At 39.0% G+C, this 27,582-nt stretch overlaps 1 protein-coding gene across 4 annotated transcripts; it reads left to right on the forward strand.

The window, feature by feature from the left end:
- Nucleotides 1-5,476: 5,476 nt before the first annotated feature.
- LOC110462709 lies at nt 5,477-27,582 on the forward strand. Of its 4 annotated transcripts, none has more exons than XM_021516810.1 (15): nt 5,478-5,518; nt 8,960-9,025; nt 11,851-11,997; nt 12,172-12,393; nt 13,474-13,536; nt 19,007-19,084; nt 19,570-19,707; nt 20,915-20,989; nt 21,880-21,999; nt 22,944-23,084; nt 23,775-23,843; nt 24,786-24,923; nt 25,441-25,617; nt 26,418-26,817; nt 27,247-27,582. In XM_021516810.1, the coding sequence occupies exons 2-15, from the start codon at nt 8,965-8,967 to the stop codon at nt 27,470-27,472; spliced, it is 2,055 nt and encodes a 684-aa protein (XP_021372485.1). In that variant the 5' UTR covers nt 5,478-5,518; nt 8,960-8,964; the 3' UTR covers nt 27,473-27,582. The 4 variants fall into 4 exon arrangements, with proteins under 4 accessions (XP_021372489.1, XP_021372485.1, XP_021372487.1 ...); XM_021516812.1 differs by having other exon boundaries at nt 12,175-12,393; XM_021516811.1 differs by lacking the exon at nt 5,478-5,518 and adding an exon at nt 6,399-6,418.

The raw sequence follows: 27,582 nt of genomic DNA on the forward strand, positions 1-27,582 counted from the left end.
TTTCCACTACTTTTCGACACTTTTCGGCTTTTACCACAACCCCTCTGAAACCTCTAATGAGAAAGTGCTTGAAACACAACTGCATGCTTTGCTCAATTTATCTTTCAGTTTTTAATTTTATACATCAAAATAACTCTAAAAAATATTCGTTTGATTGAGACATACCTGTGTTGATCATAACCCATATCCTGCAGTAACTGAGAGATCATTTGACCAAAGGATGTAGATTTTGTGTTTGTGAGTTTCGACTTGAATGAGGGAGTTTCGAGGGAGATTGGATATACAGATATTAATGTTTCATACAAATATCCACTATACTGACATGGGTCACAGTACACATAGGGTATGTTAATGTGTGATGTGGCCCATATCGGTATATCATATGTGTATAAAACATTTGTAACGAACCCCTGTGAGCGGATCGAGATCATTCTGTCACTGACTGGCAACATGTCTCAAATTTTGCTATTTGGTGTTCGTCATGTTGGGGCAAGAGTAAACTACGGCTACAGCTTACAAGACATATGGACCTATGTGTTTATCTTACGCTTAGATGGCCCATTCTTACCGCATGTGATCGTTTAGCAGACAATCCACCACATGTCATAATATTGTGTAGCTCTTCTTTAAAGGAGGCCTCAAAGTACTCAATCCAACTGAGATGCGTTCGATAAGAAAACAAATTATACCTTTGAAAAAAATGAAACATTTTTTTTTAATATTGTTAATTGTATAATTTACAAAAAAATGTGAAACGTTTCATTCACAAAAACACCCGACATTTTCCGTTCTAAGGTTTAATTCAGCATTACATAATAACTTACTAAAACATTCAAAGATTTGCCCCCAGTGAACGTGTGTCAATCGTAGGCTGAATCACAAATGACTAGGCAACAGCAATATATAAACCGGAAACAGTTATGATATTCTAATTCCCTAAATTAATATCCGAATATATTGCAAGTTCTGTGAACCATCAGACACATAAATATCATACTAGACAAATGATTACATTTCCAAGTACATGAATCATAAGACAAACTAATAATATGTAAACAGATGATTCGCAATAGAGCGTAGCATTGACAGTGGCAGAATTTTTTTTAGTGATGAACAGTAAACAGTCTTAAGTTATTCGGTTGACGGTGTTTTTACATATTTCTTCTCACTTGCAGCATTAAACATCTGCGCGATAGCATACCAAAAATTGATCTGTCTTTGTCTACCTTAACCTTTCAAATATACAGTTGTGTTTGTGGTGTAGACCACAGGGACCTGATAATTTGTTACAGCTTTATTTGGACCTAAAATAAGGTGTTCAGAGTAATTTTTACATGTTTTAGGGGTTTAGATCGGGGTATGTATGATCATTGGGGGTGTGATTTTTACCAAAAGTCTATCTAAACTCCTAGAACATGTACAATTACTCTGAACACCTTAGTTTAGGTCCAAATAAAGCTGTAACAAATATCAGGTCCCTGTGCTGTGACGTCCACTGTAATTGTTGCTCACGCGTTATATTTATGTTTTTTGTTGTTGGTTTTTTTTTTTGCAATTTTCACAACACAAACATCTCATATTGGCCAGTGATAAAACCAGTGGGTCATGACAAATCAAAACATAATCTTTCTATTGTTGCAGTTTGATAAAATGAATGTATAAGAGTCTATATTAGATGTGTTAGAGCAGAAGTAGATTAAAAACCTAGACTTGACGATGAGAAATCAATTTCAATTCTCTGGAACATTTTGAACTCCTCCTGTTTTGGCACAATGGACTCGACATTAATGGGTTAAAGGCTACGCCTAGACTTAGGTTGTCTCGGGTTCGAATCCTGGTCTGAGAGGGTATGTGGTACAGCTGGATACGGTCTTGTGTGTCTTTAGGGTCGAAGAAGGGAGGAATGTAGCGGAGCTAACAAATGTAACTAAGTCATTCGCCGATGCCCAGGTACAAAAAAACCCAATGTAGCTCAATTTAGAGCGTCTGTCTAAAAATACCGAGGTCCTAGGTTCGAATCCCGATCTGGCTGTTGCTTTTTCTCTCTCCAGTTGCAGCATGCACGTGATTACTGTTACAATTGGCGTTGTTATTCCATGATCATACATTATTGACGATCTGGACATTGTTAGAGTGTTTAAGCTAATTTGAATATAGTTCTTGGTTCTTGGAAATTCTTTAAACATCATTGTGATCTCCCTTCAAAGAAACTCCATCGTGCATATGTACAGCCACCAACAAAATAATCTTATAGTCCTACCACCGTGAGCTGTCGTGTTGACATTCGAATACCATGTTGATTACAGACGAGTTGATACTCAGATTGATGTACAGGTAGGTGTATATGTTTCAGGTATACAGGAGTCTATAACAGATATTGGTTGATTCCAAATCGCAGCCATGCATTTTTTCCCGTGATAGCAAATGAGCAAAGAAAAGCAGATCAAGGACAACATATTGGCGTTCAACTTTTTATCATAAAGCTGTGGATACACACTGTTTGGACTTTATAGACCAAACGTAATCCATACACACAATATTTGGACTTCTTGGACCAGAGGTTATCCCCAAACACTATGTTTGGACGTTTTGGACCAAAAGGAATCCCCACAACGTTTGAACGTTACTGACCAAAAGTAATCCCTATAATGTCTGGACGTTATGGTCCAAAACTAATCCCCACAATGTTGGGACGTTATAGAATGAACGTAAAGGAACAAAACTAATTCCCACAATGTTGGGACGTTTTAGAATGGACGGAAAGGAACAAACTAATGCCCACAATGTTGGGACGTTTTAGAATGGACGGAAAGGAACAAAACTCATCCCCACAATGTTGGGACGTTTTAGAATGGACGGAAAGGAACAAAACTCATCCCCACAATGTTGGGACATTATAGAATGGACGGAAAGGAACAAACTAATGCCCACAATGTTGGGACGTTTTAGAATGGACGGAAAGGAACAAAACTCATCCCCACAATGTTGGGACATTATAGAATGGACGGAAAGGAACAAACTAATCCCCACAATGTAGGGACGTTATAGAATGGACCTAAAGGAACAAAACTAATCCCCACAATCTTTGGACGATTTGGACCAAAACTAATCCCCATAACGTTACTGACCAAAAGTAATCCCTATAATGTCTGTACGTTATGGTCCAAAACTAACCCCCACAATGTTGGGACGTTAAAGAATGGACGGAAAGGAACAAAACTCATCCCCACAATGTTGGGACGTCATAGAATGGACGTAAAGGAACAACACTAATCCCCACAATGTTGGTACGTTATAGAATGGACGTAAACGAACAAAACTAATCCCCACAATCTTTGGACGATTTGGACCAAAACTAATCCCCATAACGTTACTGACCAAAAGTAATCCCTATAATGTCTGTACGTTATGGTCCAAAACTAATCCCAATAGAATGGACGGAAAGGAACAAACTAATGCCCACAATGTTGGGACGTTATATAATGGACGTAAAGGAACAAAACTAATCCCCACAATGTTGGGACGTTATAGAATGGACGTAGAGGAACAAAACTAATCACACACGCACACACAATTTTTGGACGTTATGGACCGAAAGTAACCCCACACATATTTTTTGGACGTTACGGACCAAAGGTTATCCCCATAAACAATGTTTGGACATTATGGACCAAAAGTAATCCCCATAATAATGTTTGGACGTTATTGAACAAAAGTAATCCCACACACTGTTGTAGAACGTTATGGACCAAACGTAATACCCACAATGTTTATACGTTATGGACCGAAAGTAATCCCCACACACTGTTGTAGAACGTTATGGACCAAACGTAATACCCACAAATTTTGGACGTTATGGACCGAAAGGAATCACCATAAATACTGTTTGGACGTTATTGAACAAAAGTAATCACACACACAGTTGTAGAACGTTATGGACCAAACGTAATACCCACAATGTTTGGACGTTATAGAAAATGGGTAATTCCACACGCAATGTTTTGACGTTATGGACCAAAAATATCCCAACTCACAAAGTTTCGACTTTATAGACCAAAATAATTCCCAAAATTTTGGTCCAAAAGTAATCCCCACAATGTTTGGACGATTTGGACCAAAACTAATCCCCATAATGTTTGGACATTATAGACTAACATTAATTCCCATAACGTTTGAGACCAAAAAATATCCCCCAAATGTTTGCACGTTATAGACCAAAAGTAATCCCCACAATCTTTGGACGATTTGGACCAAAAAGTAATCCCCACACTGTTTGGACGTTATAGACCAAAACTAATCCCCACAATGTTTGGTCGATTTGGACCAGAACTAATCCCCACAATGTTTGGACGATTTGGACCAAAACTAATCCCCACAATCTTTGGACGATTTGGATCAAAAAGTAATCCCCACACTGTTTGGACGTTATAGACCAAAACTAATCCCCATAATGTTTGGACGTTATGGTCCAAAACTAATCCCAACAATGTTTGGATGTTATGGTCCAAAACTAATCCCAACAATGTTTGGACGTTAAAGACCAAAACTAATCCCCATAACGTTTGGGCATTTTGGACCAAAAATTATCCCAACAATGTTTGCACGTTTTGGACCAAAATTAGTACCAACAATGTTTGGACGTTATGGACCAGAGGTTATCCCTTCAAACAATGTTTGGACGTTATGGACCAAAAGTAATCACATACGCACACACAGGTTTGGGACGTTATGGACCAAAAGTAATCCCCATAAATAATGTTTGGACGTTATTAAACAAAAGTAATCCCACACACAGTTGTAGAACGTTATCGACCAAACGTAATACCCACAATGTTTGGACGTTATAGAATATAGGTAATTCCACACACAATGTTTGGACGTAAAGGACCAAAAGTAATCACACACGCACACGCAATGTTTGGACTTTATAGACCAAAAAAAAATCCCAACTCACAATGTTTCGACGTTATAGACCAAAACAAATCCCAAAATGTTTGGACTTTATGGACCAAAAGCGATCCCCACAATATTTGCACGTTATAGACCAAAAGTAATCCCCACAATATTTGGACGATATAGACCAAAAATAATCCCCATAACGTTTGGGCGTTTTGGATCAAAAGTTATCCCCACAATGTTGGACGTTTTGGACCAACAGTAGTCCCAACATTTTTTGGACGTTATAGACGAAAACGAATCCCCACAATGGTTGGACGTTATTGACCAAAAGTAATCACACGCACAATTATTGAAATAACAGGTAAAATTATCATGAACGCAACATAACAATTAAGATTACTTACAAACGCTGTAAAACAAGTACAACTAATAATGGAAATTACATAATAAGTTAGACTACCATGAACGCTTCATAATACGTTAACATGTGTGACGTTTTGTTGAAGGGTAGTTTCATTATGGCACTAACAGGTCTCCATACCGAATGTAGATCTATCGCCTGCGTGCGGTATACCGCTGTGTGGTGTCCCGACTCTAATCAGACAGATATACAGATAAGGTATGTAGTACAATCACACCTACAGACAATATTTAAACCCTGAAAATTATATTGTAGCTTATAAGACTCGTCATTGATTGATTGTATTTAAGTTATTTGTGTTAATGTTTCAGAGGTACTGTATCAACCACTTTGATAAAAACGCCGTACATAAAAAGTACAAATTTGTACTCAATGACGGTATATGTGGCAAAATATAGCGCACACTAAATGCCTATCCTTCAGGAGAATCTGGCATTTTGTCAATATTTTTGGTTTAGTGTTGATGTTGTCTTCCTTTTTGTTTGGTGTCCTCTGTTCCTATCGTAGTTTTTTCTTATCAACGTTAGATATCGGCTTTTGATTGGTGCCGACGCCTTTAGTTGATATATTCATGACTGTAGTACCGTTTTATCGACGTGATATGTATACTGTAATCAACCTTCAAATAATGGTAAAGAAGTACGTTTTTATATCTACTTTTCTTCAACTAATAACCCTAGAGTTGGAAGCCTGCCAGTTCAGGTCACGTGATCTAACAACTTATGGTGCTGACCCCATACCTTGTAGACTCGGGGCGATAAGACTATCAGACGTAAATATCAAAAGAGATCTAGAAACAATATAGGTGGCACACTTGTGTTTCACTCGTTTACCAAAATTAGAAGTAAACCATAATCTTGCCAGGTCTCAAAATCCCTGTTGACATTTTTTTTTCAGTAACATTTATCAGTTTGGAAATAGTTTACATCAAAGATTTACTTAATACACAAACAGTATACCAATCAAACATGTCGCAACGTTTCAAGACCGACTGGTCCCTTTGTCTAGCTATGACTGAGCACTCAATCGCAGCTTGGCAAAGGGACCAGTCGGTGTTCAAACGTTGCGACACGTTTTTAATACGTGTATTGTTTGAGTGTAAGCAAAATGTTGATATAACAAAATAGATTTATTTTATTATATATTTAAAAAATATTTGGTGAGCCATTTTTCATCTGTATACATACCCGGTTAAGTTCAGCTTTTTATCTGCTCACTTTTCTGCTATTCCGTCTTTTCGTGTTGCAGAGTTATCTGCCCTTGCTAGCAGGTATTGATTGTTACGTCATTAGTTTGTGTGAGAAAATTACGTGGTTTTCTCAAAAAATTGATGACGTTACTCTCACAAACAAATGACGTAACAATCAAGACCTGCTATCAAGGGCAGATAATTCTGCAATACGAAAAGACTAGGTGAAGCAACGTTTGACTGTAAAAGTGGTAGCCCTTTGTAGATCATCGTCGATACTCCTGGAATATGTCATAGCAAAATTGAAGGCACGCGGTTAGCTATTTGATTAATCTCTAGGCTGAACTTGGGCCTTTGAAGATTACAGAAGAGCAACACCCTACATTTGTACTTTAAAACCAGTCAATTTTACCGTTACACGACCGAGATGTTATTTTTATGTACATCAAAGGATCAAACTAGTCTTCTCATTGGTATACACTGAGCCTTCAATTTCGCTATAACATATCCCAGGGGTGCAGGGAGCGAAAGTGAGCGTAATCAATGGAGTATCGAGGATGGGTGTAGGCTGGGTAAGGATAACCTTAGTGGGACAAGTTTTTCCTGGATTGTTCGTGTCCGATTGGAAGACTTTGCAGCGCACATTTCCTTCATGGTTGGTAAACTTGTTACACTGCACGCGCGCCCTTCTTTATCCTTCTTTGTGCTCATAGAACGAGCCCCATGATAAATTCCAATAAAGAGCTATGGGACCGATAGTGCGCGCGTGCCACCGTGTACTGTTATGACGCGTCCTAAGGTATTTTTATACAGGTAGCTAGATTAATGTAAACAGCCGAATTCAAGGCCATGGCTATTGATACATCCGTTTGACGATAAATACTCAACAAAATGCTTAGTTCGCGTAATTTCTATGAATTTAAAACAAATGATATGCTGTATGTAACAATCGTACAATCCTTACCAACAAGTTTTGAAAGGATTTAATTTTCATTACTACTGCCTGCGTCATGCCGTTACCTGCTTTCTTAAAAAACACACATTTTGATTTTGTTTTTCCTGCACCTATGAATGGCAAAATGACATAATAATTTTCGAATAACATGTCTTACACGTGTATTGCGATCATTACTTTGTGCTGCAGTCTTCCTGCATTTCAAACAAATGAAACTATCCTCAACGATGAATTTTCCCATATTTTTGGTAATATATTTGTGATAATACCTCTTTATATTGTTTGCTTGGTCTTCTTTTATTCTGACGCAACAATCCCACTTTTTTTGTGTATTTCAGCATCATTTGTTTGTGTTTAAATAATAGATAAGTGTACAGTGATTTGTTGACATGATTCTATAGAAGATAAATCAATAGGTTTGTAATTAAGATATAAATAAAATGTACTATTGATTTGAAAAATATTTTATTAATTAATTAGGGAAAAAGATCACATGCCTAAATATTTAATAAAAAAAAAACCCAAAAAACTGAACATGGATTCGAACCTGCATCGTTCGCTTCGTGTGGTCACAAGTTAACTGCGTGACAGATTCGGCTACATCGGACATAGACGAAGACGGGAATACCAAAGAAACACATGTCGCAGTTTAAGAAACTCGCTCATCCCTGTTTTCCATTATTTTGAGCACTTTCCCAAAGGAGGACCACTTTTCAGGAATAGGATTTGTTTTTGCATATTACATCACGGAATAAAAAAGCTTATTCAAAAGTTGGTCCTCGGATGGGAAAGTGTTGAAAGGATTGTTTTAGGTCTGGGAAACCCCATCGTTTTCATAGATATAGTGGATATAGCTATATTTGCAGGATCACATTAACAATATCTAATATCTCAGCAGTTCAAAAAATCATATTCAATTGGTTTTATATCTATTCTATGCATTTTCGCTGCTAGAAATTATTTACTGATTGTTTTTCCGTTTTCAAAAATGCCGACTTGGGGGAATATGGGCAGTTTTCCGCCATAGCTCTTTAATTTCTGTGTAACTTACAGCGTCACCCTCTGTTAATGCGTGGTGTACTAGAATGTTGCTATGGGGATTATCCGTAATTAATGTTTTATAAACAGCATTATCTCCCGCAGAAACACCTATTTATTAGTCCTCTTGATACGTTTTGTTCAGTGACTTTGTCCGAGTTTATATATGAGGTTTTACAAATGTGAATGACAGGAAGCTATCTAAAAATCGTAGTAATCAAATGTCGGATTGTAAGATATTTCAGAGATACGCAGTTTTATTGAACATCCAGGAAATGGAACATATTTTTTTTCCAAAACGAAAGAGACTGATGTAGAGGATTTCGTTTTTAGGACATACTTACACAGCAGAGAACTCGACTAATGATCAATTATCAATAAGTGGTATTCGTTATAGCAGATGGCGTTACTGTATCACAGTTATATATCGATTTTTTTATTTATTTTAACATTGCAGGAACCATGGTTACAAGGAATATGGCAACACAGTGGCGGATACATATCTTTATTTTGGGGATTTGTGGTAGGTTTATTTTCTTAATAATTCATTTCATGATAATTGATGTACACAATTGCTGATTTAATAATATCTATCTATTGGAACTTACAACGGTTAGAAGACCAAGACTTTAGAGATGAATTTAAGACACAAACGTGATTGCACCAATAAATTTGGTAATAGACAAAGTCTGCCAACATTTAATTACATCGGTCATACAGCTGTTTCGTCTTTTTATGATAATCTAAACGCTAGCTTACTTCTAGTTCTCGCTAGCTTACTTCTAGTTCCTTTATAGATTGGGAAATAATCTAAAAGCTAGCTTACTTCTAGTTCCTTTGATGGGTTGGGCAATAATCTAAACGCTAGCTTACTTCTAGTTCTGTTATAGATTGGGAAATAATCTAAACGCTAGCTTACTTCTAGTTCCTTTGATAGGTTGGGCAATAATCTAAACACTAGCTTACTTCTAGTTCCTTTGATGGGTTGGGTAATAATCTAAACGCTAGCTTACTTCTAGTTCTGTTATAGATTGGGAAATAATCTAAACGCTAGCTTACTTCTAGTTCTTTCATAGGTTGGGAAATAATCTAAACGCTAGCTTACTTCTAGTCCTTTTTATAGGTTGGGCAATAATCTAACTGCTAGCTTATTTCTAGTCCTTTTTATAGGTAAGGCAATACTCTAACTGCTAGCTTACTTCTAGTCCTTTTTATAGGTTAGGCAACACTCTAACTGCTAGCTTATTTCTAGTCCTTTTTATAGGTTAGGCAATACTCTAACTGCTAGCTTACTTCTAGTTCTTTTTTTATAGGTTGGGCAATAATCTAAACGCTAGCTTACTTCTAGTTCTCTCTATAGGTTGGGCAATAACCTAACCGCTAGCTTACTTCCCATCAATTATGTATTTGCAATACTCTAACTGCTAGCTTACTTCTAGTTCTTTTTATAGGTCAGGCAATAATCTAAACGCTAGCTTACTTCTAGTTCTCTTTATAGGTTGGGCAATAATCTAACTGCTAGCTTACTTCTAGTCCTTTTTATAGGTTAGGCAATACTCTAACTGCTAGCTTACTTCTAGTTCTTTTTATAGGTTAGGCAATAATCTAAACGCTAGCTTACTTCTAGTTCTCTTTATAGGTTGGGCAATAACCTAACCGCTAGCTCATATCACTTCTAGTTCTTTTTTTATATATTGGACAATAATCTAACCTCTAGATCACTTCTCGTTCTTTTTATAGGTTGGGTAATAATCTAACCTGTAGCTTACTTCTAGTACATTTTTATAGGTTAGGTAATAATCTAACCGCTAGCTCATATCACTTCTAGTTCTTTTTATAGGTTGGGCAATCATCTAACTGCTAGCTTACTTCTAGTTCTTTTTTATAGGTTGGGCAATAATCTAACTGCTAGCTTACTTCTAGTTCTTTTTTATAGGTTGGGAAATAATCTAAACGCTAGCTTACATCTAGTTCTCTTTATAGGTTGGGCAATGATCTAAACGCTAGCTTACATCTAGTTGTCTTTATAGGTTGGGCAATAATCTAAACTCTAGCTTACTTCTAGTTCTCTTTATAGATTGGGCAATAATCTAACTGCTAGCTTACTTCTCGTTCTTTTTTATAGGTTGGGTAATAATCTAAACGCTAGCTTACATCTAGTTATCTTTATAGGTTGGGCAATAATCTAAACTCTAGCTTACTTCTAGTTCTCTTTATAGGTGGGGCAATAATCTAACTGCTACCTTACTTCTAGGACTTTTTTTTATAGGTTTGGCAATCATCTAACTGCTAGCGTACTTCTAGTTCTTTTTTATAGGTTGTGAAATAATCTAAACGCTAGCTTACATCTAGTTATCTTTATAGGTTGGGCAATAATCTAAACTCTAGCTTACTTCTAGTTCTCTTTATAGGTTGGGCAATAATCTAACCGCTAGCTTACTTCTAGTTCTCTTTATAGGTGGGGCAATAATCTAACTGCTACCTTACTTCTAGTTCTTTTTTTTATAGGTTTGGCAATCATCTAACTGCTAGCTTACTTCTAGTTCTTTTTTATAGGTTGGGCAATAATCTAAACGCTAGCTTACTTCTAGTTCTCTTTATAGGTTGGGAAATAATCTANCCGCTAGCTTACTTCTAGTTTTCTTTATAGGTTGCGCAATAATCTAACTGCTAGCTTACTTCTAGTTCTTTTTTATAGGTTTGGCAATCATCTAACTGCTAGCTTACTTCTAGTTTTCTTTATAGGTTGCGCAATAATCTAACAGCTAGCTTACTTCTAGTTTTCTTTATACGTTGCGCAATAATCTACCTGCTAGCTACTTCTAGTTCTTTTTTTATATGTTGGGCAATAATCTAACTGCTAGCTTACTTCTAGTTCTTTTTTTATAGGTTTGGCAATCATCTAACCGTTAGCTTACTTCTCGTTCTTTTTTTATAGGTTGGGCAATAATCTAACCGCTAGCTTACTTCTAGTTCACTTTATAGGTTGGGCAATAATCTAATTGCTAGCTTACTTCTAGTTCTTTTTTATAGGTTGGGCAATAATCTAAACGATAGCTTACTTCTAGTTCTCTTTATAGGTTGGGCAATAATCTAACTGCTAGCTTACTTCCCATCAATTATGTATTTTGTGACCTAGTACACGTTTATTGTGTTACGTCTCAATTTCCCATCCCGACACGATTTCTAACTCTGGTGAGAAATCGTGATAAAATTGCTGCATGCACTACACTAATTATCCCCACTACACGATTTCTCACCCAGGTGTTAGGGATGAGAAATCGTCACGTGACAGACGGGCCTTTAATGCCTTGATCCAATAATTGTAAATAAATCGTTATCATTCAGGTGTGTTATCAAGCAACCCTGAGTTCGTGGCCCCCGTGGACCCGTGTCGGCCCCAGGACGTCATCTGTCCGGTCACGTGTAATCTGATGAAGATGTCAGGATCTACGGATTGCGAGTTCTGTTTCTGCAAAAACCCTATAGATTCAGGTAAAATGACTCGGAAGTGTCGCAATTTTTTGTTCATGTTGTTTGGTACAATAACATTGCAAATCCATAAACATCTTTTTTGAGCATTCAAAATTAAATTGTAAATACAAGTGAAGAAACAAAAAGTATACAAAATACAAAATTTCCTAATCGCCTCGTTTTCATTTTGTTCAGTAGAATGGCCTGACACGACTTCAACCACATCCACAACTCCCTCCACGACCACAACCCTGCCCCCCGGGCACTCTATTGTAAACAACGTTCATTATGTAGAACTAAAGAATCCATGCGTACTCTCCAACGCCATGTGTCCATTGCAATGTATACGGAGGAATGTAACCTTAGATTCCGGGAAAGTGTGCGAGAGATGCGAATGCCCGGATGTACATGCCAGACGTAAGTACTTATAATATCATTATATAATAAGGTGTAACATTATCTGGAAAACGCATGGTAACAGAGAATTATCATACAAAAGGGAGTGAGAAATTGGTAAAATGTTGATATGTGTCGAGAAAGCAATCCACTGGAAGAGAAACAGGTCTATGAAATAGGGAAAAGAAAGACGGTATATCCACCTTTCTGGCCCCCAGCATCCATGATTAGTGACCCACAGGTGTACATGTATGTTGCAGTGTAATTCCCCTTTGGCATACTGTATCTATTACTAACTATTATAGGTACAATCTCCTGTGGGCGTGAGCGTGTTACGTTCATATTTGTTAGTTTACACTGAAACCTTATTATACATTAATCAGCTACAGGATAAATCAATAAACCAGTAATATAGTGATAGGTTCAGCCACCTTCCAATCCAACTCCATGTAATGCGACAAGATCGAAAACCGGGTAATTACTGAGGTACTATTGAGTACAGAAAGGTTAAATCTGTCTCTCGAAGTTGATGGCTTATATACAAGATGCATATCGTCTTTTCGCTTTGTCGCCTGCGGAAAGACGCCAAGCGATAAAACAAAATAGCGAAAAAATGAAAAACCCTCCGAAGGGAAATAACAAAATAATACAAAAACGCTAAAGATAGATAACGAAAAAAAAGAAAAATCGCCAAAGTGAAAATAACGCAAAACCAAAGTGAAAATAACGTCAAAGCGTAGAAATAAAATGGAGTTTGTTCTCTCTCCATCTGGTGATAATCATTTTTTGCGCTTTTGTGTCTTTTTGTGTTGTCCCGTGGCGTCTTTTCGCGGGCGTGAAAGCGAACAGTATAAGCCACCATACTCGAATGAGTATGTCCAACATCATATCAGAAAAAGTGTAAACTTACACACATAGAATTTGTATGCCTATTTAGTACAAACATTCATTATGTGATCTATTTAAAATGAGTTTTGTGCGATCCTGAAAACCGCTTTATTCTTTTTTGACATAACATAATGCTAATAGCAAACTTAACACATTTGTGATAGCATGTGGTAAGATATTGTTAATTTAAAAACTTGTCATCCTGTTTTTCAGTAGACGGTCAGCAGTCTATTTTAGTTGGCAAGCGAGCAGTGTCGAAAGAATCTGTGATGACAGGTAAGAATTGGAAGCCAGGCTCAGTATTTGTATGTTTGGGGTTTAACGTCTTCGCAACAGCCAGGGTCACATGAGGACGGGTGCCTATGGAGACACAACAGCCAGGGTCACATGAGGACGGATGCCTAGGGAGATACAACAGCCAGGGTCACATGAGGTCTTATGCCTAGGGAGACACAACAGCCAGTGCCATATGATGACGGATGCCTAGGGTGACACAAAAACCAGGGTCACATGAGGACGGATGCTTATGGAGACACAACAGCCAGGGTCACGTGAGGTCGGGTGCCTAGGGAGACACAACAGCCAAGGACAAATGACGTCGGGTGTCTAGGGAGACACAACAGCCAGGGTCCCATGAGGTCGGGTGTCTAGGGAGACACAACAACCAAGGTCACATGAGGTCGGGTGCATAGGGAGACAACAGCCAGGGTCACGTTAGGACGGATGCCTAGGGGGACACCCCGTCTGGGTTATATGAGGATGGGTACCTAGGAAGAAACAACAGCCAGGATCATATGAGGTCGGATGCCTAATGACAGGTAAGAATTGGAAGCCAGGCTCAGTATTTGTATGTTTGGGGTTTAACGTCTTCGCAACAGCCAGGGTCACATGAGACGGGTGCCTATGGAGACACAACAGCCAGGGCCACATAAGGTCGGATGCCTAGGGAGACACAACAGCCAAGGTCACATGAGGACGGATGCCTAGGCCGATACAACAGCCAGGGTCACATGAGGCCGGATGCCTAGGGAGACACAACAGCCAGGGTCCCATGAGGTCGGGTGTCTAGGGAGACACAACAGCCAGGGCCACATAAGGTCGGATGCCTAGGGAGACACAACAGCCAGGGTCACATGAGGTCGGGTGTCTAGGGAGACACAACAACCAAGGTCACATGAGGTCGGGTGCATAGGGAGACAACAGCCAGGGTCACATTAGGACGGATGCCTAGGGGGACACACCGTCTGGGTTATATGAGGATGGGTACCTAGGAAGAAACAACAGCCAGGATCATATGAGGTCGGATGCATAGGGTGACACACCAGCCAGGATCACATGAGGTCGGATGCCTAGGGTGACACACCAGCCAGGGTCACATGAGGTCGGATGCCTAGGGTGACACAACATCCAGGGTCACATGAGGACGGGTGCCTAAGGTGACACACCAGCCAGGGTCACACGAGTACGGGTGACTAGGGAGACAACGGTCAGGGTCACATGAGGTCTGGTGCCTAGGGAGACACAACAGCCAGGGTCACATGAGGACGGATGCTTATGGAGACACAACAGCCAGGGTCACATGAGGACAGATGCCTAGGGAGACACAACAGCCAGGGTCATATGAGGACGGATGCCTAGGGTGACACAACAGCCAGGGTCACATGAGGTCGGGTGTCTAGGGAGACAACAGCCAGGGTCACATTAGGACGGATGCCTAGGGGGACACACCGTCTGGGCTATATGAGGATGGGTACCTAGGAAGACACAACAGCCAGGATCATATGAGGTCGGATGCCTAGGGTGACACAACAGCCAGGATCACATGAGGTCGGATGCCTAGGGTGACACACCAGCCAGGGTCACATGAGGTCGGATGCCTAGGGTGACACAACATCCAGGGTCACATGAGGACGGGTGCCTAAGGTGACACACCAGCCAGGGTCACACGAGTACGGGTGACTAGGGAGACAACGGTCAGGGTCACATGAGGTCTGGTGCCTAGGGAGACACAACAGCCAGGGTCACATGAGGACGGATGCTTATGGAGACACAACAGCCAGGGTCACATGAGGACAGATGCCTAGGGAGACACAACAGCCAGGGTCATATGAGGACGGATGCCTAGGGTGACACAACAGCCAGGGTCACATGAGGTCGGGTGTCTAGGGAGACAACAGCCAGGGTCACATTAGGACGGATGCCTAGGGGGACACACCGTCTGGGCTATATGAGGATGGGTACCTAGGAAGACACAACAGCCAGGATCATATGAGGTCGGATGCCTAGGGTGACACAACAGCCAGGATCACATGAGGTCGGATGCCTAGGGTGACACACCAGCCAGGGTCACATGAGGTCGGATGCCTAGGGTGACACAACATCCAGGGTCACATGAGGACGGGTGCCTAAGGTGACACACCAGCCAGGGTCACACGAGTACGGGTGACTAGGGAGACAACGGTCAGGGTCACATGAGGTCTGGTGCCTAGGGAGACACAACAGCCAGGGTCACATGAGGACGGATGCTTATGGAGACACAACAGCCAGGGTCACATGAGGACAGATGCCTAGGGAGACACAACAGCCAGGGTCATATGAGGACGGATGCCTAGGGTGACACAACAGCCAGGGTCACATGAGGTCGGGTGTCTAGGGAGACAACAGCCAGGGTCACATTAGGACGGATGCCTAGGGGGACACACCGTCTGGGCTATATGAGGATGGGTACCTAGGAAGACACAACAGCCAGGATCATATGAGGTCGGATGCCTAGGGTGACACAACAGCCAGGATCACATGAGGTCGGATGCCTAGGGTGACACACCAGCCAGGGTCACATGAGGTCGGATGCCTAGGGTGACACAACATCCAGGGTCACATGAGGACGGGTGCCTAAGGTGACACACCAGCCAGGGTCACACGAGTACGGGTGACTAGGGAGACAACGGCCAGGGTCACATGAGGTCTGGTGCCTAGGGAGACACAACAGCCAGGGTCACATGAGGACGGATGCTTATGGAGACACAACAGCCAGGGTCACATGAGGACAGATGCCTAGGGAGACACAACAGCCAGGGTCATATGAGGACGGATGCCTAGGGTGACACAACAGCCAGGGTCACATGAGGTCGGGTGTCTAGGGAGACAACAGCCAGGGTCACATTAGGACGGATGCCTAGGGGGACACACCGCCTGGGTCATATGAGGATGGATACCTAGGGAGACACAACAGCCAGGATCATATTAGGTCGGATGCCTAGGGTGACACAACAGCCAGGATCATATGAGGTCGGATGCCAAGGGTGACACAACAGCCAGGGTCACATGAGGCCGGATGCCAAGGGAGACACAACAGCCAGGGTCACATGAGGTCTGATGCCTAGGGAGACACAACAGCCAGGGTCACCTGAGGTCGGGTGTCTAGGGAGACACAACAGCCAGGGTCACCTGAGGTCGGGTGTCTAGGGAGACACAACAGCCAGGGTCACATGAGCTCGGATGCCTAGGGAGACACAACAGCCAGGGTCATATGAGGACGGATGCCTAGGGTGACACAACAACCAGGGTCACATGAGGTCGGGTGCATAGGGAGACAACAGCCAGGGTCACATTAGGATGGATGCCTAGAAGGACACACCTTCTGGGTCATATGAGGATGGGTACCTGGGGAGACACAACAGCCAGGATCATATGAGGTCGGATGCCTAGGGTGATACAACAGCCAGGATCACATGAGGTCGGATGCCTAGGGGGACACACCAGCCAGGGTCACATGAGGTCGGGTGTCTGGGGAGACAACAGCCAGGGTCACGTGAGGGCGGGTGTCTAGGGAGACAACAGCCAGGGTCACGTGAGGTCGGGAGGATGGATACCTAGGGAGACACAACAGCCAGGATCATATTAGGTCGGCTGCCTAGGGTGACACAACAGCCAGGATCATATGAGGTAGGATGCCAAGGGAGACACAACAGCCAGGGTCACATGAGGTCGGGTGTCTAGGGAGACAACAGCCAGGGTCACGTGAGGTCGGGTGTCTAGGGAGACAACAGCCAGGGTCACATGAGGTCGGGTGTCTAGGGAGACAACAGCCAGGGTCACATTAGGATGGATGCCTAGAAGGACACACCGTCTGGGTCATATGAGGATGGGTACCTGGGGAGACACAACAGCCAGGATCATATGAGGACTGGTGCCTAGGGTGACACCGCCCGATACAGAAAAAAAGATTGAAAAGAAAGGGGCAGGAAAGAAAGGATATGAAAAAGATCAGCAGATCAATTTGGTCTATATTAACAGTTTAAGGCCTCGGAGTCTGGTAGTGCCCAAATCATCATCGTCGTAAAGAATGTTTTTGTATTACTTGTTCATATCATATTTATCAGGTCGTTAATGAAATGAGATTACCAGGTAACCTACACATCCTTAAGTACGATTTCAATTGTAAAAAAAGACAATCTAGCTGAATGTTTTGTTTACAATTTCGCAGGAGTGTTTATATACCATTTTCCAGATTCACTAGCATAATGTATACCGGGAAACTTAAAACTTAAAATAATAGTTAGCAATTAATTTATATAGAGAGATATCGAGTGGGAACAATTAGCAAAAAGTCGCGAAAACATAAACTAATATAGTTTCACAAAATGGTCAACCACAAATAACCTACATATCTGTTCTCACTAGTCCCTCCAAGAATATCTGAAAACCACATATACAATACAAGAAGAACTGACTTACATACAACCCTCAAAACTAGCACAAAGATATACAAAGACTCTTTTTACCCTCATGGAACAATTTACCACAAAATATAAGAGAAAATTCATCAGTACATGTACATACACCCAAAACTAAACCTAGCAATGGTAATACAACAAACGCTCCAAGCTACTTCAACGCAGGTAATCGCAAAGGTCATATACTCCACTAAAGACTCAGACTCAAATGTAGCTCACTCAGCAAACATTTATTTCATAAAAACCTTATAGACTCATAACGTTGTTCTTGTTGGTTTAGCACAGAAGACAATTATCCTTTTTTATTCAAATGTAACAAATACACTCAAAGAAGACCGCAGTTTTGATCAAATACCATTTTAATATATGACATACAAAATGGGGGGATAATGAATTAATTGATGGGAAAATTCTGAAATATTTCTTGCCGTATATGACTTTATCATCAACAGCAAAATATTTGAATATATATTGTTTGCTTTAATAATAGGTATTGTTTTACACCACTGAGGTAACACAAAGTCTTCATTTTGTTTTGTTTTGTTATTTCTTTATCTTCTTTAATTCTATTCCAATGTATCTGTCAAATAGCTAACAGCCGATGTGCTGTATTCATTCTCTAAGAAATAATTACATCTCCATATCTCGTTACCGTTTTGTCAATCTGTCATCATTAATATGTGCAAATGTCCATGTACACTGTGTCGTAATGTCCAATATAGGAGAGGAAATAGGTCAGCTCTTGGCTTGTTTTCCAATCATCTTTAGTTTCTTAATATATTAATTTCAAATTGTTGCAAAGCAAAATATGTTTATTTATCTATCTATTTATTTAGCAATTTATTTAATATGTATTCCTTATTCTGAAAAGGATTTTGTACGAAGAATGTTTCAAGCATTATAAGAATACATTGACTATAAAAGTACCTTTATTATACAAATGGATCGTGATTGTGTTACTAAACTGGCAGTAGGGTATTACTGTTTACAACGTTTATGTACTATTTCAGAGGTAAAATCGACTGGAGAGCAAGCATACCTGGTCAGGAAAAATCAGAATCCTGAACATGGACATGGACCTCCTCCAAGTACGGTGTTGACGAGTACCTATTACGTATAGTTATTTATTTATTTAAAATGTTTTATTGTTTTGAAAAGAGTGTTATCATAGTTTGTGGGGGTTCCATAGGATAAGGCAAAACCATACGGGGGTAGGTCAAGGTCAGGATTGGTAACACTAACTTTTGTCACTTGTTAATTACCCAACTGACTTTTGCTGTTCATTATGTGATATCCCTCTAACTTTTATCGTTCACCGATTAGTATCCCACTGACGCTTGCTGTTTATTGTTAATTACCCTACTGACCTTTGCTGTTCATTATGTGATATCTCACATACTTTGCTGTTCATTGTTTAATATTCCATTGAATTACCCTGTTTTTTGTTTAATATTCCATTGAATTATGCTGTTCATTGTGTGATATTCCACTGCTCAGTTGTTTGTCATTCGTTAATTCAGTAATAAACCGTGTTTGCCATTTCATATGTATGTTTTTGTAACTCTTATTTTAGTGATGCACCACGAGTTTTGGAACAGACCATGCATGCCCTTTTTTACGTGTCCTATACTCACCTGTCCAGCTGGCCAACACCTGCCAGTGACATCCAATGGATGTCGTATTTGTCAGTGTGTAGATAATCAGAATCAAGGTAAGGTCATTTACTGCAATATTAAGATCACACAAATTGAATAAAAGGTTGACTGATTAGAGGAACGATTTAATTATTGACGCCAAGGTAGTTGTGTGATCCAGGTATGGCTTTTAATTATATATCCATAATACATATTGAACCTCGACGTTAAATGATAATCAGCTTCATCATCTATACACTGCTTGTTACCACCTACCGGCGGCGGGATAAATTGATTATCATAGTATGTCAGTATAAGGATACTAACGAAGACGTTGAGAACGACTTGAGAATGAGTTTCCTGTTTGGGAACGTCTTTTCTCAACAACAACAAAAAATATATAAAACGTCTGCTCAGGATAAAGTATCCACACAAAGTTGAATAGCGTAATAAATGGTCCGTCATAAACAAATCATTATAAAGTTACCACTTTAAAAATAAAAAATGGAAACACAGTGTGATAATCTATAAGAGTCGGTGGTTAGCGTTTAAGGTGGCTAGTAGATCGATAGAACGCTGTCTTTGAAAAATGTAACAGAACTGTCGACGATCAATGGACATTCAAATAAAAATAATGAAACCCTCATTATACCGCCATTATTTCTCAAGCGAAATGTTGGCGTAACAAAGGGATTTGGTGGTATATCGGTAATGACATACCAAGGAATGGTCAATACTACGGTATCGGGGTCCGCTTGTCTTAACATTGAGAGATAAAACCATTCTCATGCTCAAGCATGACGCTTTTGCTCAATCAAACAATCTTGAAACTAGTTAAAATCTTTTTCACAGTCAATACGTCATGTCTGAATCATTGAAAACGGTACTCGGGTCTATGTTTATCCAAAATGTTATCCAAATCGTTGTTAGGAGGTGAATTGCTATACATCTTATCTCGATCAGGAACCAAAAAAATTGGCTTTAGCACATTATCTGAGTTTGAGCGTGAGAACGGCTTCATGAATACACGCCCGATTGATTGGTTAATGTAATCACGTTACGTTAGCATATATATGTGATAAAAAGAAAATTAATAAACAGTTCAAATATTTTGATCAATTTTATTCGAAGCTATGCTCAATTCCGTCGTATACCTGTATACAGATAGCCTTTCCGGAAGTTTAACATTTTGTACCATTACTTTCAATCTTACATTAATCCAATTGCAGACCATATGTAAAAATAGACTATTGGGTTCGCGGAGTAATTGTTTTGTATTTTTAGACCTACTTACCGCCGCAACAACTACTCCCCGTCCTGTCACTACAACTGCACCAACAGCGCCACCTACAACGATAGGTAACTCAAACACTGCTTCCTTTATGTTTCACGACCCGATATACAGACAGTCAATATCTTAACAAAGGCTGTTGATAGACACTCAATAATCATGTAGTTCGTGTTTTTAACACTCTGTTCAGATGTCGAGCGTACTTTATTCGCCAGAATGCAGTTCAAATCTAATCAGTGAGCAGGGTTCATGCGTTTCTAAAACATGTAGTCCTTATGATGCTGCTATCACAAGGAGGCCAATACCCCAACGTATCCTGCCTCCTGCACATATACACACATGCACTGTCAATAGGACGTTAAACAAAGTTAAACCAAATCATGGTTGACTAAGAAGTATCGTAGCAAGCGAACATGAATAAGGTAATACATAATTCTCATACATGTGCCTTTCTTAGCAGTGCATCTATTCTATGAACACACTAACTCCATTGTTATTCTTTGTTCTTCACGTAGGTTCATTATTAACTCATCTCATTTGTTTCCCGAAAGTAAACTTATCAATACTTGATTGAACACAACATAAACCTTTATGCGCTACGGCTTTTTTTTAAATTTTGCACGATTTTTTTTTTCGAGTTGAGATAATTCTTTTGTTCTTATCTTTGAAAGTATTTGCTACACACAAAAATAGAGGATTTTGATTCTGGAACCTCTGTTTCATTAAAACAAACAAACAACATGCCCTCCTTCTGAGAAATAAGAAATTGAATTTGCCTCCTACATGTAAGTTAGAGTAGGAGTAAGGAATCTAGAGTATTTAGTACTTAACATGATCTCAGTCCTGCCTAACCTCAGGGTAGTGTATTGTGTTGTATGTTGTTACTGCATAGACGATATATTGTGACAGAATACCGGCGTTAATTTTTATTTTCGAGTACTTTTATATGTCCTCCTAGACCCTGCGAACTTCCTGGAAATGTTTTGTTTGCCCAAAGCGGATTATTGTCCGTCAATGTGTCACGTGACCAATTATCGAGTGGGGTCGTGGAACTGCTTCCATTGTACCTGCCCAGATGGTAAGTAACAGTTACACGCTTGAAATATCATTGCAGTCATGATATGTGGGTACCATTGATACGTTGCTATTGCATTTATTGATTTGTACAACACATTATTTCACTGAGCTATGGATGTAGGAAAGAATATTAGAGCAATGTACATTTTTCTATTTGTTTTTCACTTGTTTCTAACTTGAGTTAGTATTTCATTTAGAGATACTAATTCGCAACTTTTTCTTGAAAGTACTCGTATCTTATAATTTCAAATTAATGAGTCACTAAGTAGTTCAGTTTTCGAAATTTTGTATTACATTCTGTATATGGTCGAACTTTCGAGCAAATGTTTCATAACTGTGATGTTATTTGCACAAAAAACTATGATAACAAATTTGACCTTTTTTTCCTTTTGCAGTAATAACATAAGCATCAGTTCTATAGTGTTCCTAATTAACTGGTGACATATCCTAGTATTCCTAATTAACTGGTGACATATGCTAGTATTCCTAATTAACTGGTGACATATCTTAGTATTCCTAATTAACTAGTGACATATCCTAGTATTCATCCTCTATTCTCGAGGGTTTTCGCTCTTCATCGCTCTCTGCACTCCTGGAATATGTCATAGCAAAATTGAAGGCACGCGACTAGCCATTTGATTGTTCTCTGGTACAAAATATCCTGACCAATCACTAGATTGATGCAGGTCCTTAAGGGAGCGACACCCGGCCTAAAATCCATTCAGTTTTACCGTCACGCGACCGACAGATTATTGTGATGTGCATCAAAGGATAAAACTAGTTCTTTCGTGTCATCCGCCAGGTGGGGCGCACTTAGCCTTCCATTTTGCTATGACATATTCCAAGGGTGCAGAGAGCGTAACCCCTGGAATATCTAGGATGCTGGTAACAGGACTACGTAACAAAGTATTCATGTTTACATGTAAACAAATTCATTTGATTTAGGTCAAACCTTCGTTGCCCTTCAGAAGCCATGTGACGTCAACTCGAACGTTTGCCCTTCAAACTGCTCAATCAGAAAGATGGAAGACTCCGTTGATCCAACAACTTCCTGTCAGTTCTGCGACTGCGTGAAATCTTCATCAGGTCACGTGATATAATTTTCATGATATTGAGATATATTAATAATACATTATTTCACAGTTTGCAACTATGTATATTGCGTCGCCCTATAGACCACAATGTCGAAGTTCTGATGCCATGGGCGGTTTGTGTGGCAGACACATTTTACTTGCAAATTGATTATTCAGAGCATTGACAATTGTTAACTTTATCAATTACTGCTGTTGTTTAGTTGTCCACTGCATTTAGTTGTTTCCGAGGCAAGCACCCCTGTAGCTTCTATACATGTGGCGTACTCGTATTTCGATATACAAGCTATACATTCTATGTACATGGTCGTGCTTGGAACCCAAGACTTACGGCGTATAATATTGTGAATAAATTACTTTCCATACGACTTTTCAGTCGTATGGAAGGAAATTTATTCATAATATAATACTTTTGATCAATTATATAGCATTGTGATCCCCTACCGTTAAATGAAAGAATTGTGATCCGCCACCATTATCTAAAAGCATTGTGATCCCCCATTATCTGAAGGTTTTGTGTTCCCCCACCATTACCTGAAAGTACTGTGTTCCCCCACCATTACATGCAAGCATTTTGATTTCCTTCCGGTATGTATAAGCATTTAGTCTTGTAATGAATATGCAATAAGAGAGATTTTTCGACATACACATAACACACATTAATATTTCTAATTTGTTTTAACAGTTATATACAGAAAACAGCCACCAGCATTACGTATTAACATAGAGAACGAGAGCTCAACGGAAACAGCTGGTAATTGTATATATCTTATACTGCATTTTCACAAGTAATGCAACATAACGTTTTTGGAACAAGTGATAGTACAAGGATTTTCATGTAGGTCACAATGCAATTTCAGTTGTTTACTTTACTTTTTATTTTCTACTCATCTTGTTTGCAAGCATTGTTGATTTTTCAAAATGATATGTAATTACCTCAAAAACAACTAAATGCTCGTCTTTGATTGGTCAAATGCATACAATTTTTTATGTAGTGACAGTACAGTATGTAGTGTACCCCCTGAACAACTTTTGCGCTTCTGTCATTTTTACATTGTAAGAGAGTTATGCCAAATGACGTAAAATAAATTCCAGTTATGCATTTGCTCATTTTTTGATAGATTTCTTCAAGACATTTTGTGTAGTGGCAGTACCGTGCATAAGTACCCATCCTTCCTCTTTAAGCATAATACTTACAAGTTTAACATAAAACATATGTCTTACAATTTTGCCTTTTCACTGTATGATTCTGTGTTATTTCTGTCGATTCCGGAAATGTATGCCCTTTTGCGAATCGTTTGATTATATGATCATGATCGCAGTCTTCTCGGTGTTTTGAATAAGCTTATAAACGGAAGCGTATATGTGACTGTGATTTTTTTTATTTTTTTTTATCATTTGGTGACAGCTCTAGTTTTTGTCACATTATCCATTGATGTACTGTTGAATTGAAATTTCTCGCTGTGTAGAAATATTCGCGTGTTTCTCGTTGAATGAATCAGCGCGACAATATCCACAAAAATAATATTTATTAATAGATTATTTAGATTATAGAATTGCCTACGCGAAATTTCCGAGTCAAATCGCGTCAAAATCCACAGGATCAATTGTATAACGAGAATATGGTGAATTGAATGTTTGTATGAAATCATTAAAACACTATTATAATCTCCATAACATCCTTCTATAACATCAGTTCAAAGGATGCGAAAGTTTCTGATGGGTCCTGGACATAACTCTCATATCCCTAATTCTGGACCTATGCAGGCCGGAAACGGATTCGACTACAGCCAGTACATTCCAGGCGGACCAGGTTTCCAAGCATATACAAACGGTATATGTGATCTTAATATTTTGTTATCACTTAGCTACCCCCAATTCAACATTGGGATTCAGATATGTAATCTGGATATATTGAAATTGTACTTTTTCCCAGCATCCGTATCTCTATTTGTATCACACCGTAATGTATCATACAGTATGTTGAAAAGTTTAGAAAATGAAATATATTTATAACAACTTGTTAATTGTTGAGAAATTTGATAAAATGAATCTTAAGATTTCTAACCTTTTACATAGGAAAACTGTATGATGTAAAAGATAAAAAAAAAAAACTAAAAAAACATCGATCTGGTTTGTGGGTGTGTTGTTTTCTTTTCGGTTTTTGTGTCTTCTTTGTTAGGATTGTGACTTTAACCTCCTACTTTACTCCGTGTGTGTTGATGCTATCTTAATTTTCTATCTTGAACATGACAATTAGCAAACTATATCATACATATACATGAATGTAATATGAATTATTTTTTTACTTATTCTAATGTAATACATCATACAAAGAACTTCTTATTTAGAACCATCAAGTCACCAACCTGTGCAGGACCATGTAACTATGGCGAAAACAACAGTACGACCAGCACCTACCGAAGATCCGGAAAACAACTGTCTGACGAACGCAGACGAGTGCCCGACTAATTATTGCAGTCTAAAAATAATTGGTCGGCAGTGTAACTTATGTTTATGTGGAAACAGTAAGTTTGTGTATCTAAGTTGTTTTACAAAGAGAGTGATAAGCGTAAAAAGATATAAAAGTTGAAGTTATAACGAAAGAGGTAAGCGTTTACCGTGTTTTTTTTTAATGGCAGCTGATTTTTAAAAAGAAAGAATTTAGCGTTTACTTTAATATTTTTCTTCTTTTTATGATTTTCTTACATACGTTGTTTTTAAAAAGTAAAATGTTTGCTTTCTCCTTTTTGTATGGATGTTGTTTTAATACAGAAAGAGACACATGCTTTTTTTATTTATTTTCATTGAAGTTGAATTTATTTAGAAAGAGATAAGCGTTAACCACGAATTAGAAAAAGATATGAAAGTTATTCTGGAAGTTGCTTTTATAAAGAAAGTGATCCGCGTTACCATGATTTTGTTCTTATGTTCATTTTTATGGGAGTTGCTTTCTTAAAAACAACCATATCGTTTACCATTTTGAATGGAAGTTGTTTTCATTAAGAACGAGATTAGCCATTCATTTTTTAGACATAAGAACTATACTGGTAAATCTTAATGTTACAATGAATGTGTCTGGGCAAAAACCGACAGCAATTTGTTTTTATATTAAATTTAATCACTTACTAAATATGTGTTTATCAGTACTGTTGTATACGTTCATATGGTATAATGTGTCAGAAATATTATGTTACTTATACACTCGGACGTGCTGTGTCTCATAAAAAAAAATGGTTTTTTATTGCCTTTGTGAATTTTATAAAACTGTATAAAATTATCAATGCAAAATATTAGTACTTAAACCTTACATCTATATTTATTTAAGTATATTTTCGCGATTCTGATGTTGGGATATTTAGTATCCTAAATACAAATACTTCCACACCGTCCACTTCACCCCCTGTCACTCCAACCCCAACAACACCGACGATATTGACCCTACCAACTACTGTAGTCACAACGCCCTCGACTGAAGCCTCAACAAATACAGCGCCCTCTACCACAGCTACCTTGACGCAATCGCCCTTGACTTCATTTGCATCAACGCCTGCCCCTTCAATCGTACTTCCGGTTACACATGCGGCGTTATCAACACCTACTTCCTGCTACACATGTAACGACACGAATTGCAAATCAACTGATTTGAAGACATGCGAAGTAGGAAAAGACTACTGCATGAATACCATTAGACAGGACCGCCACGGGACACGAGACTTCAGTCGTGAGTAAGTAACGACTGAAATGTTTCTTCTACTTTCAGACCTCGAAAATATACATCCTTTGTTTACATTAGGATATGTCCCCTTCATTTAGCAAATACAGATTGCCGGTGCCTTAAGTGGGAAACGGTTTTTTTTCTTTTTCCATGTTAGATTACAAAAGAAAATTTTAGCAAATCAATCAGCAAATGCGTTTGATAGAATCTTTGCTTTACAATCTTAATGTCCGGTGTTTCTCTCAGCGCAGATATTTCATGTGAAAAAATAGAAATAATATTTCACATATAACTCTTTAGTATAGTAAATAAGCAAACAACTTCCATCTCAAATGGCCGAAGGTTGCAAGTTTGATTGGGCAAAAGTTTCCGGTATAAAGTATCATTGTTTTCCAATTTAGAATGTGTCTTGTACATGTTTGTTTCCTGTTATTTGAAGATGCGTTGGTGAAGAGGACTGCTATGATAAATGGTGGATTCACACTATGAACAACCCAGTATGTCTCGGCATGTACAACACAGAAAAGGGGCCTGCCAACCAACCGGAAGTGTGTTATTTTTGTTGTAAGGGACCTTCGTGCAACAGTGCAGCCCGAATAGAGGATTACAATCTATATACCGGGGATGATCATGTGATTGGACGAAGATCTGAGATCTTAGTATAACGTGTATTTCTATACTTGAGATGGATAGCGACACAAACGGACCAGATTTTCGCATTGTAGTTGAATCGATGTTATAACTTAAATGATCCATGTCATTCAATAAAGATTAA

This window comes from Mizuhopecten yessoensis, unplaced genomic scaffold (genome assembly GCF_002113885.1).
Source record: "Mizuhopecten yessoensis strain PY_sf001 unplaced genomic scaffold, ASM211388v2 scaffold10823, whole genome shotgun sequence".
NCBI lineage: Eukaryota > Metazoa > Mollusca > Bivalvia > Pectinida > Pectinidae > Mizuhopecten > Mizuhopecten yessoensis.

Excerpts from the sequence above, each read along its gene's own strand:
- LOC110462709 (XM_021516810.1), top strand. The coding sequence starts at position 8,965 with ATGGTTACAAGGAATATGGCAACACAGTGGCGGATACATATCTTTATT. Across the intron at positions 12,394-13,473 it reads CCCGGATGTACATGCCAGAC|TAGACGGTCAGCAGTCTATT; the intron begins GTAAGTACTTAT and ends CCTGTTTTTCAG. Across the intron at positions 20,990-21,879 it reads AGCGCCACCTACAACGATAG|ACCCTGCGAACTTCCTGGAA; the intron begins GTAACTCAAACA and ends ATGTCCTCCTAG.